General features: G+C 41.1%; 1 protein-coding gene across 2 annotated transcripts in view; it reads right to left on the bottom strand.

Annotated features, from left to right (window-relative positions):
- Nucleotides 1-13,260, bottom strand: part of WDR20 (WD repeat domain 20) — a 51,457-nt gene extending 38,197 nt beyond the window's left edge. Inside the window, exon 1 of one of the 2 annotated variants that reach the window (XM_077923987.1) lies at nucleotides 12,818-13,260. In XM_077923987.1, the coding sequence (XP_077780113.1) occupies nucleotides 12,818-13,081 (264 nt within the window). In that variant the 5' untranslated portion in view covers nucleotides 13,082-13,260. Of the gene's footprint in view, nucleotides 1-895; nucleotides 1,028-12,817 lie in introns of those variants that run through there. The other variant, XM_077923989.1, reaches the window with a different exon arrangement.
- Between the last annotated feature and the right edge of the window lie 538 nt (nucleotides 13,261-13,798).

A 13,798-nucleotide genomic window follows, 5' to 3' on the forward strand; every position in this document is an offset into this window, starting at 1 on the left:
GTTCTCAGTTGGTGCAGGATGTTTAGACAGTCGCTTCTTGGAGATAACTGATTCAGAAAAGGAACAAGGTTCTATAACCAGATATACAATATGGTAATCAAAAGTATGTTTTGGCATGACATCAAAACTGGACTCTATTGCTGCTTAATGCAATGAAAACAATGTCAATGAGACCACTTTTCAGAAAGTTTTCTCATCCTATCCCTGCTAAGGCATCACAGATTTAGAGAATAAAAAACTAATCCTTCTGCATCCTAACAAATAAAAAGGAACTGCAGCCCATTTTTAGATGAGGAGTTATCAGCCACAATGAAGAAGTATTCAGTGCATCTTTTGCCTTAACAATTGCAGAATGGGCATGAGCATTGGAACTGACCCAATCTGGAACCGGCTGTGTAGAAAGCTTGGCATGTCTCAGGAGCATAAAGATATTTCTTCACTGCATCCTCCCTCCCTCCACCTGCTCACATGCACACCCACACCAGGGCAGGTCTTGCCTCTGTCAGGGACTTTGTCTCCTGAGAAAAACTTTCTTAGCATGCAGGGTTTAAAGCAGCTGCTGGCACCATCAGCTGTTGTTAATACAACTGCTGTGCCAATCTCTGGGGCCCGCCCCTAAGAGACAAGGTGCAAGTACACACACCCTTCCACACAAAACAGCCTTCTATACTTTTAAAAGGATGCATATGATCCTCTCATTCACTTCCCACACACAGCTACACAAAGCCTGCAACGCATATTCAACATATATACACACAGTGAAAAGAAGATAGGGTCACATGCGCTATCCTCAGCAATCCTGCAACAGTGTTCTAAGCCAAACAGATTTACGAGAATAGTTTGGTTTCAAGCTCAAGAATGGCATTTAGATAGAGTAGGGTTTTGCACCACTTACCAATTCTGGCAAGAGAAGATATGTGGCATGGCAGAAATGAAGGACAGAGGTGATATCTTCTATGGAAAGAGTGAGGGAAGCAATCAAGGGTAACATCGGGGCCCAATCCTGTCAGGCTGTCTTTCCCACATCCCATCTCAGAGCCAATTGACACCAACTGCCACCCGATCCAGCTTCTGCTTTTGTTTTGTTTCATGAGCGTGCAGCTGTTAGTTGCTTTAAGGACTTGTGGCAAAAAGCAGGCTATAATCTACTACATCTCTATGTATAACACAGCACTAAGGAGTTTGACCAATCAGGGCAAGCATTTCTGCTTGCCCAATGAATGATCTCCCATCTCCTTCCCGCACATGCTGATGTGGGAGTTATTCTACGCACCCCACCCCGTCCCATAGCAGCCAATTTGGTGGAACACACGGTGGGAGGGGAGGGGATATGCCCCATTGCACTACAGTAAGTCCTTGTGTGGGTTTGTGTTACTGGGACCAGTTAGCTGAATCTGTCCCTCAGTGACAAAGCAAGTGATGTTTTAGCAAAGCTTGACATTTCACCAATCCAATTCAAATATCATTGTCAAGCCGTGGTTCAGAAACTTTGGCGGGGGGCGTTCCTCCTCCCTTTCGTAGCTTGCTGTAAAATCCAGCCTTGACAAGCTATGGTTACTGCAAACCAGGAACTGCATCCAAACCTTCTGGAGTCATAGTTTGGAAGCGATTCCTGGGTGGAAGCAACTACAGTTCATCCAACTGAAATGCAATGACAAAACTAAAGTTTGAGCGAAGCAGGGAAAGGAAGGTGCTATATCTTGTAGGTAGTCAAGACACCAAAATACACTTTGGTCACTATGCCTTAACCAAATCATAACAGCTGGAAATCAATACAGTCAATTACTAGTGATATATAAGTCAATACAGTCAATTACTAGTGATATGGAAGTCATGAAAGTCCAATGTGTTTCTTTTGAGTGCACTAATAAGATTTAGGCTAAGAGCTGGTGGACAACTGTACAGGAAATCAAGAGGGAGTTTGTCTCCTTGCAGAAGGACCAGTATAAATTTAGTAATTATGGTGCCAAGGGGTAGTGATTTTTCTGAATTAATATGGAGTCAAGTGGTGTGTGTGTGCATATATGGCACAAATACAAAGCTATAGTTTCCAGGGTTCTGGTAGTGGTGGTAATTTTTTAATGTAACTATTTCTTCAGTTAAAACAATTCATTAAAAAAACCAAAGACATCAATTTGCAATAATTGTAAGGCTGCCCAAAAACACTCTCTCAAGAGGCTCACAAAAATTAAAAGAATAAAATACAGTATTAAATATGTAATACAAAATAATGAAAGGATTTCAAGTGCATGTCCAACACCACCTACATTAGAGGGACCCCAAGTTAGAGTTATGATTTCTAGTTTGCTAATTCTCCACTTCTTGGTGCCCCTGTAGCCGTGAATGTTTACACAAGTGGTGTATTTAATTTGTGTTGTATCCTTGTTTGTTTATGCAAGCCTCAGCTGTAGGCAGCTTCATGGCCTGACTCACTTTGCAATTTTATAAATACAATTTTTGCAGTTTCTGAATAGGCAACGTACATTATTAACAGCTGAGGTCAAGAACAACATTCTCCTAATTGCAACTCAACCATCTCAGGTAAAAGAGAAAAAAATGAAGACTACCCTCTTCCAGAAAGAAGGAACTTTCCCACTATTCTTTAGTTTGCATAGGTATTTCATTCACAGACCACAGCACTGGCCTTATTAAAGATATGCAAGATAGTTTTCTTTTACATCTCAGTTCTTCCAGCCAGCTGGATGTCTGGATAGTTCCAGTACAGTGAAGTCTGATTATTAACCAATAAAGCTATAACAATTATTGGTTGTTTGCCTTCAGAGTTCTTAAATCTGCCCATGTAATTACCAGGCTTCACAGCTTCAGGTTCTCAAAACCCCTCTTCCATTGAGCTGAGATGCTTAGGATCAGGAGGGTCCATTTTTATTTTGCCACTTTCAAAAAGGTTTTAGAAGCAAATCATTTTTACAACATACCCCAGCACTTCACTGCTTGCACATCAGTCACAATGTAGGGCACACATGTATTTTGTTCTAATCCTTTTGCCTAATGTGTGGCTCGTACCAATGACCCTGAGACTGATGTTTAAAATAGACACACCCCATTCTGTATGCTAGTAGGGCAAACACAGAGAACACTTGCGACTGCTGCCGTTATATCTACTTTAGCCCCCAAACAAAAGCTTTCATCAGACAACTGATTTTGAAAAGCAAATACATATTCCTAAAGCTGTGAACATCTTTATACAAATTAGTCTGAATATTCTGGGGACCACAACCAAGCCCAGAGATAGAGTTAAAATCATAGCTTACTAGTAAAGCCCAAGCTTTGATGAAGAGGATGCCATATGAAATCTCTGGCATCTCTACAAAAAGGATGCCAGAATCCAGGGCTGTAGATGTTAAATTCTACCAATTTGGGGTGGGTGGAGGAAATAATCATGTCTTTATATTAAAACAGGGATGGGGAACTTGCAGCCTTGATGGACTCTTGATCCCGTAAGCCCCAGCAAGCTGATGGGAGTTAGAGTCCAACAATATCTGAGGGCTATAGGTCCCATATCCCCGTATTAAATAAGCTCACCCTCTAGTATTAGAATAGCAGAATAGTTAACATACTTAATAAACATCCTGTGGATGCTGTACGAAAAATGGATTTGTAGGGTTGTTTGTTTTTTCTAGGCTGTTTTCCATTGTTTGTTAGCTTAATAACCATGTTACTAGAAATGGTGACCTCAGAAATGCGGGGAGAAAGTACTGTAAACATCCCATCTTCAAAACTTCAGTTTATGTAATCTTGAAGTTAGAAGAACATGTTCCAGAAATCAGAATTGCAACTGAGCTCAGAGTTCCCCACACAGCGGAGGCAGTTAGCAAGAGAAATCACTTGCTAACATTACTACCCAGAAACCAACTGAGGAATCGAGTATTACTATAGTTATCTGTTTCTGAAACACCAAGAATGCAATTTACATACAATAAAAACTACTAAACTTTACTGCCACCTTTCCAACTAGCAAGAAGAGAACCACTAGCCACAAACTGTCTGTTCATGACCGAAATGAAGGAAAACAGCAGTAACACTGTTGAGTATAATTATTTCAGAAAAGCACTATAAAAAGCTTCACAAAAGTTCTCAAGCATCCTTATAAAAGCCTCGTCTGATAAATCCTTATAATCCTGTGAAAAATCATAGTTTTGGCTAAAACTACCAAGACAGTTGGATCCAGACTTGCTCCTGTTGACAGAAGGAACTGAGATCCAGGAGGAGGTTCCTGCGGGAGGAAGGAGAGACTCTCATGCTGTTCTGGAGGGTACCCCAACCAGTGTTTGAAATTCCCCAGGCACCAAGCACGTTTTGCAACCGGCACAGATCCAATTTCGATGACATGGAGACCTCTGGATGTCAGACTGACGATTGTCATCTGGCTGGCACCTCCAGCTTTCTTAAGAGCTAGTAAATTGCATTTATATCCAACCTTTTTCTCCAAGGAGTACATGGTTCACCCCCCTCCTAAATTAATCCCTACAACAATCCTGTGAGGTAGGCTAAGAGGCTGTGACTGACCCAAGGTCACCTAGTGAGCTTAATGACTGTGAGTGAGGATCTGAACCCTGATCTCCCAGATCCTAGTCTGACACTATGCATTTTCCATAGCCACTGTACATTGGGTTCACATCATCATCATCAAGTTATTTACCATGACCCTAAAGTCTCATTCCTGGTCTGTCACCTCCAGTACAGACCCCATGAAATTAAGATTTCTTTTGCCCCCATATGAATCATTTTGCACTTGTTTACACTGAACTGCACTTGCCATTTTACTGACCATTCAGTCAGTTTGGTGAGGTCCTTTTGGAGCTCTTCACATTTTTGTTTTAGCAACCCTAAACAATTTAGTATCATCAGCAAGTCTGACCATCTCAGTGCTCACTTCTAACTCTAGATCGCTTATGAGCGAGTCCTATCTGCTTAGGACAGTGGTACTTCTATGTTCCTTCTGAGTAAACATGTGTAGGATTATGCAGCAAGCTGCTTACACATCTAGAGTGTCTATGCCATATTGTTTTCCAAGACCACTGTTACACATTTCATCCAATTCCAGTAATGGACACAATACCATAAATCTGCTTTCCTAGAGAACTATTGTTTACATCGGGGTGAGGAACTGGCCATGGCCAAAGAGCTTTATCATTATCTCCCCCATCCCTTACAGGTCAAGTCTGACAAGTAGGCAGAGCCATCCACATGTCAATCACCTAGCATCACAATTGCCTACAGGATTTTTCAGAAGCCCCTTTCAAAGTGCTATCTGCACAGCACTTTTCAGACACTGTTGACAAGCTAATCAACAGTGCCTGCAAATGCCCTTTCAGCTGAGCTAGGTTTTTCCTGCCCCACAGGCATCACGCAAGTGGGCATGTTTGACCCAAATGGCCTGATAGGCCAATGGGGAGGCACAGTTGGGCCCAAGGGGCAGATGTACCGCACCCTTAATTTGCATGGACAGTGAAAGCATCCAGAGATCATCTCAACTCCAACAAAAGAAAAGAAATCATCAGGTACAATACTCTGGAAGCCAAAGATACTGAAGTATTTCTGTTTGTCACTTTAACCATAGTCTAAACTTTTATGAACCTCAGCACATCTAGGTACAAATACCAGGCTATCTGCTTCTTAACCCAAGAGCAAGCATCTTATCAGGCAACTCTTTAATTCATGTTAAATTAGTTAACCTGTATGCTGAAAGCCAAGATGTATTACACTAAGACAATTAGACAATCATTTGCCATGCCTCAGTGCAGGTCAAGAACTTCATATGATTAAACCATGAACGTTGTTAACCTTCCCACACTAGCGATATTACATTAAAAATTAATATTTGGTAAACCATACAGCAATCTGATATGTCAGTCTGAGAATTTTAAAAAGGCAAACTTTTCTAGATGTCATCCAGTAATTCAAGGGTGAGCAAAAGAAAGACTATGCTCCATGGATGAACAACTGGCCAGTTTCTGGGAATCTGCCTAGGACCTACTGGTTGTTGGGATTCTGGCAAAAAGTGATGGTGCATACCAAGTATTACTTAAAACAGATTAGTTATGCCTTAATTGGTCAGAGATCCCAAGTATGCACTCTTGTTTTGTCAATTTTAAATTCAACCATGGATCATAATGATGCACGTGAAAATAAGTAGACACAAGACCAGGTCAATCTACCCCTGCAGTAATCCACCCTTCAAGAATATTCAAGGGAGCCAATGGAAGTTGCAGCTGGGTAAATGAAATTTACAGGGTTGACAGAAGGGCAATTCAGAATAAATTAATTAGTCCAGGGCTCTACTGCTTTATCTGTGACAAAGCAAAATAAAACATACAGTCCCAGGGATGGAAAAACAGAAACCCGAACTCTCGCCACCATATTTCTGACAAGTATTTTGGATCCCTTAGTCCTCAGTACTCACAAAGCTGGATTAAAAAAATTCACCTCCACTTATGTTGTTGGACACACATCTACCTTCAAATGCAGAAAAGAGGCAAGCATTATAGAAGCATGGCCTTTCCACAAATACTTCCAGAGTAGCAGCCATTTTAGCCTGTTGCAGCAAAAACAGTCTTGTGATACCTTCAAGACTAACTAATTTATTGTGGCACATGCTTTCAAAGTCAAAAGTTTTCTTTTTGCATTTTGTTTCCCTCTGGCCACTGTCTTCTCCATTTCTCCTGAACCATGTGTATGCCTGGCCTGACAATTAAAGATTACGCTTCAGATATTGCCACTCTGAGATTCTTTGGAAGGAAGAACAGGATAAAAATGTATTAAAATATATAAATATATTTGATGACGTGGACACTGGCACACAAAAGCTTATATCATAATACATGAATTGTTATTTCTATGTATCATTGCAGTTGGTATGACAGAATAGCTTAAGACTTTCAAATACTTTGCAAGAAAAAAAGAGATCAATTCCTTGTTTAACAAATGCAACTTCAAGAGCAGTATTTATCAGCAGTTTGTCTTGACAGACTAGAACATTAAGGACAGGCTCCTCAGTAAGTAGACATCTTCCCACAGGTTTATAATACTTGAATATCCTGTATCTCATTCTGTTTGGCTACCTCTTTTTTTTTTAACCTACATTTTAGCAAAGTCACATGTCCTTTACAAGACATCTAAAGTTAATGCCAACACATGCACACAAACAAAGCATTCCTCACCTCCCAGACAGATCGATTTAAAGACCAATGAATGATACATATATTCCGTGCTGTGAAGTAACAAGAACATAGTTCAATTATCTATATGGATTACAATCCAATATGGATTCACATACACATTTAAATGGAAGGAAAATCTACCCTGTAATACTTTTTAAAGCACTATGCAAATACAGAGTGGGTCAATGCATAGGTAATCTACCTAAAGTGATATTTACGGTGCAGTCCTCCTCAAAAGTAAGAACCACTAAACATAATTGTACTCTCAGGCAACTGGGAATAGGACAATGTGCACCCTAGAATACCAGTACTTCCCACAGGACATGATCAATGTGCAATGAGTGTTTGCCACTAACAATTACAAACAAGCTATGACAAAGTCAAATGATGAAGATAATTTGCATAATTTCAGCAAAATAGAAAATATGAATTTATTCACAGGTGATTGGTACATGGGTGTTGTATATATTAACTAGTTCTTTAATGCTTATGTTTAATATTTGGGGGGAGCCTGATTATTCTTGGGGTAGTATAGAGCCATAAAATTGGTTATCGTTTCAATTAGCACTTATTTTGATATTTTTGTTTCATACTCTTTCTCCAGAGAATTCAGAACAGTATTAGAAACTCAGATATATAATCGAATCGCCAAATGGCTTAACTTAGGATATGCAATGAAATGTCTAGGTGCCATCCCACACCCCCATGAAGTTGTTGTTGTTGTTCATTTCATTTCTATACCACTTTATATTTTATAGAACAAATCTCAAAGCTGCTTACAATACTTTAAAACATCAAGTAAAACAATCCAGAATAAAACAAATTCAAGTTTCAAGGAAAATATTTCAGAACCTTCTCTAAGTGACATTTTGCTTTCCCCAGTCAGCAACATGGCATCCAGAGATCTCCGTGCGGTCGCAATTGGATCTGTGTCAATAGCAAAACGTGACTAGCTAATTTCTGACAGTGGTTCGGAACAACACTGTAGCCTAACAATCCTCTGAGACAAGTAGGCAAAACAAGAATAGGAAGCATGAAGTATGAGCTCCCAAGATTCAGCTCCATCATTCGAGACTACGGTCATCAGCAAAAAAGATTCAAAAGCTGGGATCCAAAAACAACAAACAGGATGATTCAAGGAGAATTTGTACTCAGCAACTTGCTAACCACACTAATTTGTATCTTTTATACAGTGGTGAACTGCTTTGGAAACCGATATTTCAGTACAAGCGTCATCAACATGGACACAAGAACTTTTTGTTGTTGTTGTTAATGGTGTTTTACAGAATCAAGAGACAAGTCTCTGCCTCAAGGAGCTTAAACTGAAATACCTAATTTTAGGCATGTTCATGAACTTGCAAAACACCCAGAGGAATTTCTGCCTTTTACCTTTGTAGAAAAAATGAACATGTCTATCACAATTTGCTTTAGAATATGAAGTAACAGTTGATAAACATGGCTTGCTATTTCAAAGGGTTGAAGGCCAAAATTCCACTAGGGGCATGCAAGCCCCTGAGCAGGCTTAACGTAAGGATTTGCAATTGTATCATAAGTGTTTTAAAAGGTATGCTGGGACCTGTTCTGTTCTATAAAGTGCCCGTTAAACTAGTTACAGTATATAAATACTAGTAATAAATGCTAATAAGTTACAACCAAAGAGACAGCGATGTGCAAAGACATGAGACTTTAGTCTTCACTTGGAATGTTATTACTGTACAACCAGGTTTAGGGGGAATGAATCAACACAATGAGATTTCAGAAGTAGGCAGCTAAGCAAGAACACGGTAATCTGGATAGCCCATGAATAAAAACTGGCCTTCAAATAGCAAACGGGAAGATAAATACTATTTATCTGATTCTATAGATTGCTCCTATAGCCCTATGAATAATTGAAAATAATGTATGTAAGTACAGTGGTACCTCGGTTTAAGAACAGTTTCGGTTTAAGAACAGACTTCCGGGACAGATTAAGTTCGTAAACCGAACTTAATACTGATTTTTTATTGCTACATTTATATTGCACATTTCTTGCAAAGAGCCCAAGGTGGCATACATGGTTCTCCTCTTTATTTCATGCTCAAAACAACAACCCTGTGAGGTCTATTAGGTTGCAAGATGGTGACTAGCCCAAAGCCACCTAGACCGCTCCATGGGTGGGGATCAGAACCCCGGCCTCCCAGGTTCTAGTCAAATACTCTAACCATTACACCAGTTTTCTGGAAATCTTTCTGTTTGCACTGGGAAATTTTCTGATGCCATAGAAAGTGACCTAGTTTAGTATGTTTATTTTTCTTCCATTTAGTAAACAAAGATAAAAGCACTCCCAAAAAAATTTTTGTCCTACAAAGCACACTTGAAGTGGCTTAAATGATATATTATGTAGACATTTCTTTTGGAATACTTGTACAATTTAATGACAGTATCATGTATTCACCTTACATTTTCTAAATTTACGGCAAAAGGGTATTGAAAATGGTCAACATGTTTCGATTCCCTTGCACCTGCCACTTACAAATGCATGTATTCTCTCTCACACTTGATAGGGATAATCTTATGAAAAACATTAACTACAACTTTCAAACTGCTGAGCTTGCCTAATATTGTATTTGCAACTGGCATCCATTCATTGTTACTAATGAACTTATGAAAGTATTATATTTCCATGGAAAAGTGAACCACTGGAAAAAGTTCACTGTTTTTGAAGATGTCCACCTGACATCACTGGTTTAGCACATGATTGCTGCATTCTAACTAAAAAGTTTCATTTTCAGAACATAATGTTTCACATTTTCTACTTTCTTCTTCCATAGCTTTCTTCAAGGAGAAAACAGAACCCTATACGTTCCTTTGATAAGATGTCTAAAACATTTAATTATTACTAAAACCAAAAAGGCCTCTCATACAAAATGCCTGTATCAAAGATTATCATGCATAGCAAAAACTACAACAAAAACCTTTAACATAAATTTCTTAACATAGAAATCTGAGCACTGCCAGCTAAGATACTGTTTTTGATTCAAGCACTTTTTAAGGCTATTCATGGCTCTAGCCAACTTGCTAAAATAAAGTATTTCTTGACTTTTGTACTGCCTTTCAAAATATTTACAGCTGGATCTGAAATATACTAGATGTTTCTCAACAGAGCTTACTGTCATTCATTCAGTATGACATTATTCTTTTAATCAAAAGGGAGAATCTAAATGGCTTCAGAAAGCCAAACAAAATATACTGGTTTCCTTGTTGACCATTTCACTTCAAGATCTCTGTCCTACTTCCAAACTGCACACCCCTTTCCCCATATTTTACAATTGTGATAACTGGTGCCACAGAAATTTAATGACTCAGAGACTGGGTCATCTTGAAAATTAGTTCCCATGAGTAGCATTTGGTTGTAAACAAGGGAAGGCATGAGTGGTCATTTACAGCTCTACTGAGGAGCCAGACTCCTTCCTTCAGCAACTGTCACCTGGCAGCAGCCATTATATCAAGTTGCAGTAATGAAGGAAAGAGGAGAGAGGTAGGGCCGCGCCGCACCACCAATGCACCAAGATTTTGCCGCTTTTTACCTTAAACTTTTTCACCCCAACTTGTCAGTAGAGAAAAACAAAGAACTTGTAGACAAGTTTGCTTATTGCCTCCTCCATCCCTATCCATTTTACTTCTGTGTTGTGTCTGTTTAAAGTATAAGCATGAGAGATGGGGCTTTCTTCTTTTTCTTCTTCAATAAAGTGATCTAAAAGCCACCCTTGAACTCTTTTTTGGCTGAAGCGAACAAACAAATATTACACCGAATATGAATCTTAATACAGTATAGACCAGACTGTTGAGGAAAGATGAACTAATGTTTTAATTATGTATTAGGGCACTGAATCTCAAACAGAAGAGTCATAGAAACGATAAAGTTCAAGCAATTAAGATGTGGTAATAACTTCATCAGGCTATGAAATGAAACCACAAAGCTTCATTTGCCAATATTAATTAGCACACCACTTAATTTGTATATAATCAGAAGGTCTCTGTTTTCTCCTTTTGAAATGAAAAGCTTGCATCAAAATATGGCACAGGTGCATGTGTACAAGATTTGGGCTTTAGTTGATCTAAGGGGATACTTAAAAATAGGTCTGTAGGGCTAGTTACTGCAAACTGATCCTCAAGTAGAGTGTTTGATTTTTCACTGGCAATTCAACCCATCGTGTTACTACTGAGTAGGAAACTGGCATTTCAATATAATACAGCAGGTACCAGATATTATTATTATTATTATTATTATTATTATTATTATTATTATTATTATTATCAGCAGCATCTACATGCCTATGTTCATTAACATGGTATTGTATGATTTAGTCAGGCACCCAACTCACAGGTGAAAATGCAAACTTTCTAAACTATCCAAATAAACTTAACTGTGATTACATATTATTTAATATCAAGTGAATGGCTAAAAAAACTTTATCCCTTCTCTTTCAGGCTTCCCACAGGCATCTGGTTGGCCACTGTGAGAACAAGGTGCTGGACTAGTTAGGCCAGTGGCCTGATCCAGCACACTCTTCTTAAGAGCTCTTTCTACTACACTATCTCATATCAGCACCTACGCTTACATTAAACACACAAGAAGCTTCACTACTTTGAAAACATTTTCCAACCAAAACTCACTACCAACCAGAACACTGCTGTAACTCCTCACTTTCTACATCAAAATTCCCAGTTTTCCTAGCTAAAACCAGTTTTCCTTGCAAACTGCATGCACCTCAAAAGGGTGTTGACACAATGATGACAAAATAATCTTTTCCTCCCAAAATCTCATGAGGCAGTGAATGAAAATGAACGCATCCAGAATTCATTTGTCCTGTAAACGGAGAGCTGGAAGGGCTCCTATAGACCAGCTTTGTTTAAGGGTAAATACATTCACCTTACAGCACAAGCATTCCTGGAATACCAAAATGATCAATACTGCTTTAGCTAACAGCGCTTCTGAAAATAAATAAAAGTAAATCAACAGAACAAGAAGTCCATCCTTCTTATTTTATTGCTCTTCCTCGAAGAGCACGGCAGCCAACTTTTTAAAGGTATCCAGCAGTCCACCCACACATACTTCCAGAGACACCTTTTTTGTGCTTCCTGTCAAGAGGGCAGGTTACATTAAAGCCTTCCAAGGCAAAAAGAAGAAGAAGAAAGGTCTTGCTGCCGCCTCCCCGCTTCCATTTGCTTTTATCTTATTCAAAGTGAAGACCCACAGCACTTAAGAGAGACCTGTGTAACCTGCCCTATACTCCTGAGCCCGGCAAGGACACCTCCATTGCTCTCCAAACCACGCAAAGTTACCTCCCTCACCCCAACCCACCTACCCAAAAAAGCTACAAGGGGTGGGGGACCCTTTAACGGATTTCTTCCCCCCCCTTTTTTTTTTAAAGGAAGCGAGGGAAACGTGTTTGTTGACAGCTCCCGCGCGGCGGAGGCGGTTACGCCAGTCAGGCAGCCTCTCGGCGAGGGTGAGCCCAGCCAGAGAGGGCCGGGCGCCCCTTCATGCCACCCCGCCAGCCCCGAGCGCCCCTCCTCAGGCCGCGCCGCCTCCCTCAGCGCGGCGCCGGCAGCCCCTTCCGAGCGGCGGCGCCCTCCCCTTCCCGTCCCTTTACCTTGCGGACCCCCTTGTAGATGTAGAAGTAGAGCTCCCGGCCCACATTGAAGCAGAGCCGGTCGCCGTTGCCGCTCTGGTCGTTGACGTTGACGAAGGAGACGCGGACGGGGTTGGAGCCCTGCGAGTTGAAGGGCACCCTGTTGGGCCGGCTGTACTCCGAGTGGCTCAGCAGCTTGTACAGCCCCTCGCGGGTGGTAAACTGGGTCTTAATCTCGTTCATCTCCTTCCCTCCTCCCTCCGCCGCCATCTTGGAAAGGAGCATTCATCCTGCCCCAGTGCCCGGATGTTGAGGCCAGCGCGCAGGCGCCGCCGCCGCCGCCGAGAAAGGGGGAAAGCTCGCTTCCCCTGCCCGAAAGCAAAAGGGAAGGGAAGCCCGTGAAACGTTCACGCCGCGATGTGGGCGGGGCCTCGGGCCTTTCCCTCCCCACCCCTTGTTTACCGAGGCGCTGCGCGTGCGCCGGCTGCGCCCCTTTGGGGATGCGGAGGGGAGGGGCGAGGCAAAGCTTTCAGGTGGTAGGAAGGGGGGGAGAAGAGGGAGGAGCCTCCGGAGCGGAAGGGGGCGGAGAATGAGAGATGAGGAAGAAGCGAGGAGGGCAAAGGCTGGCTGGAGGCGTGCAAGGAGATAGGAAAGGGGCGGGGCGGGGCGGCTGCTGCTGCTAATTAAAGGGCAGGTGCCCTGCTGTTGTGTTTTTTTGAAATGGTTCGTATGACTTTCGTAGATTTTATATATGGATATAGTTTAAATGATATCAATGTCTATTTTTTAAAAAATAATTTCCCCCCTATCTTTTGAGGGGATTCTTGTTTTCTCTCTCTCTCTTAAGCCACCACTAGTCCCATAATGCTCCTGCCAACCTAGCAGTTCTAAAGCACGTCAAAGTGCAAGTAGATCAATAGGTACCGCTCCGGCGGGAAGGTAAACGGCGTTTCCGTGCGCTGCTCTGGTTCGCCAGAAGCGGCTTAGTCATGCTGGCCACAT

This window comes from Podarcis muralis, chromosome 1, assembly GCF_964188315.1.
Source record: "Podarcis muralis chromosome 1, rPodMur119.hap1.1, whole genome shotgun sequence".
Taxonomy (NCBI): Eukaryota; Metazoa; Chordata; class Lepidosauria; order Squamata; family Lacertidae; genus Podarcis; species Podarcis muralis.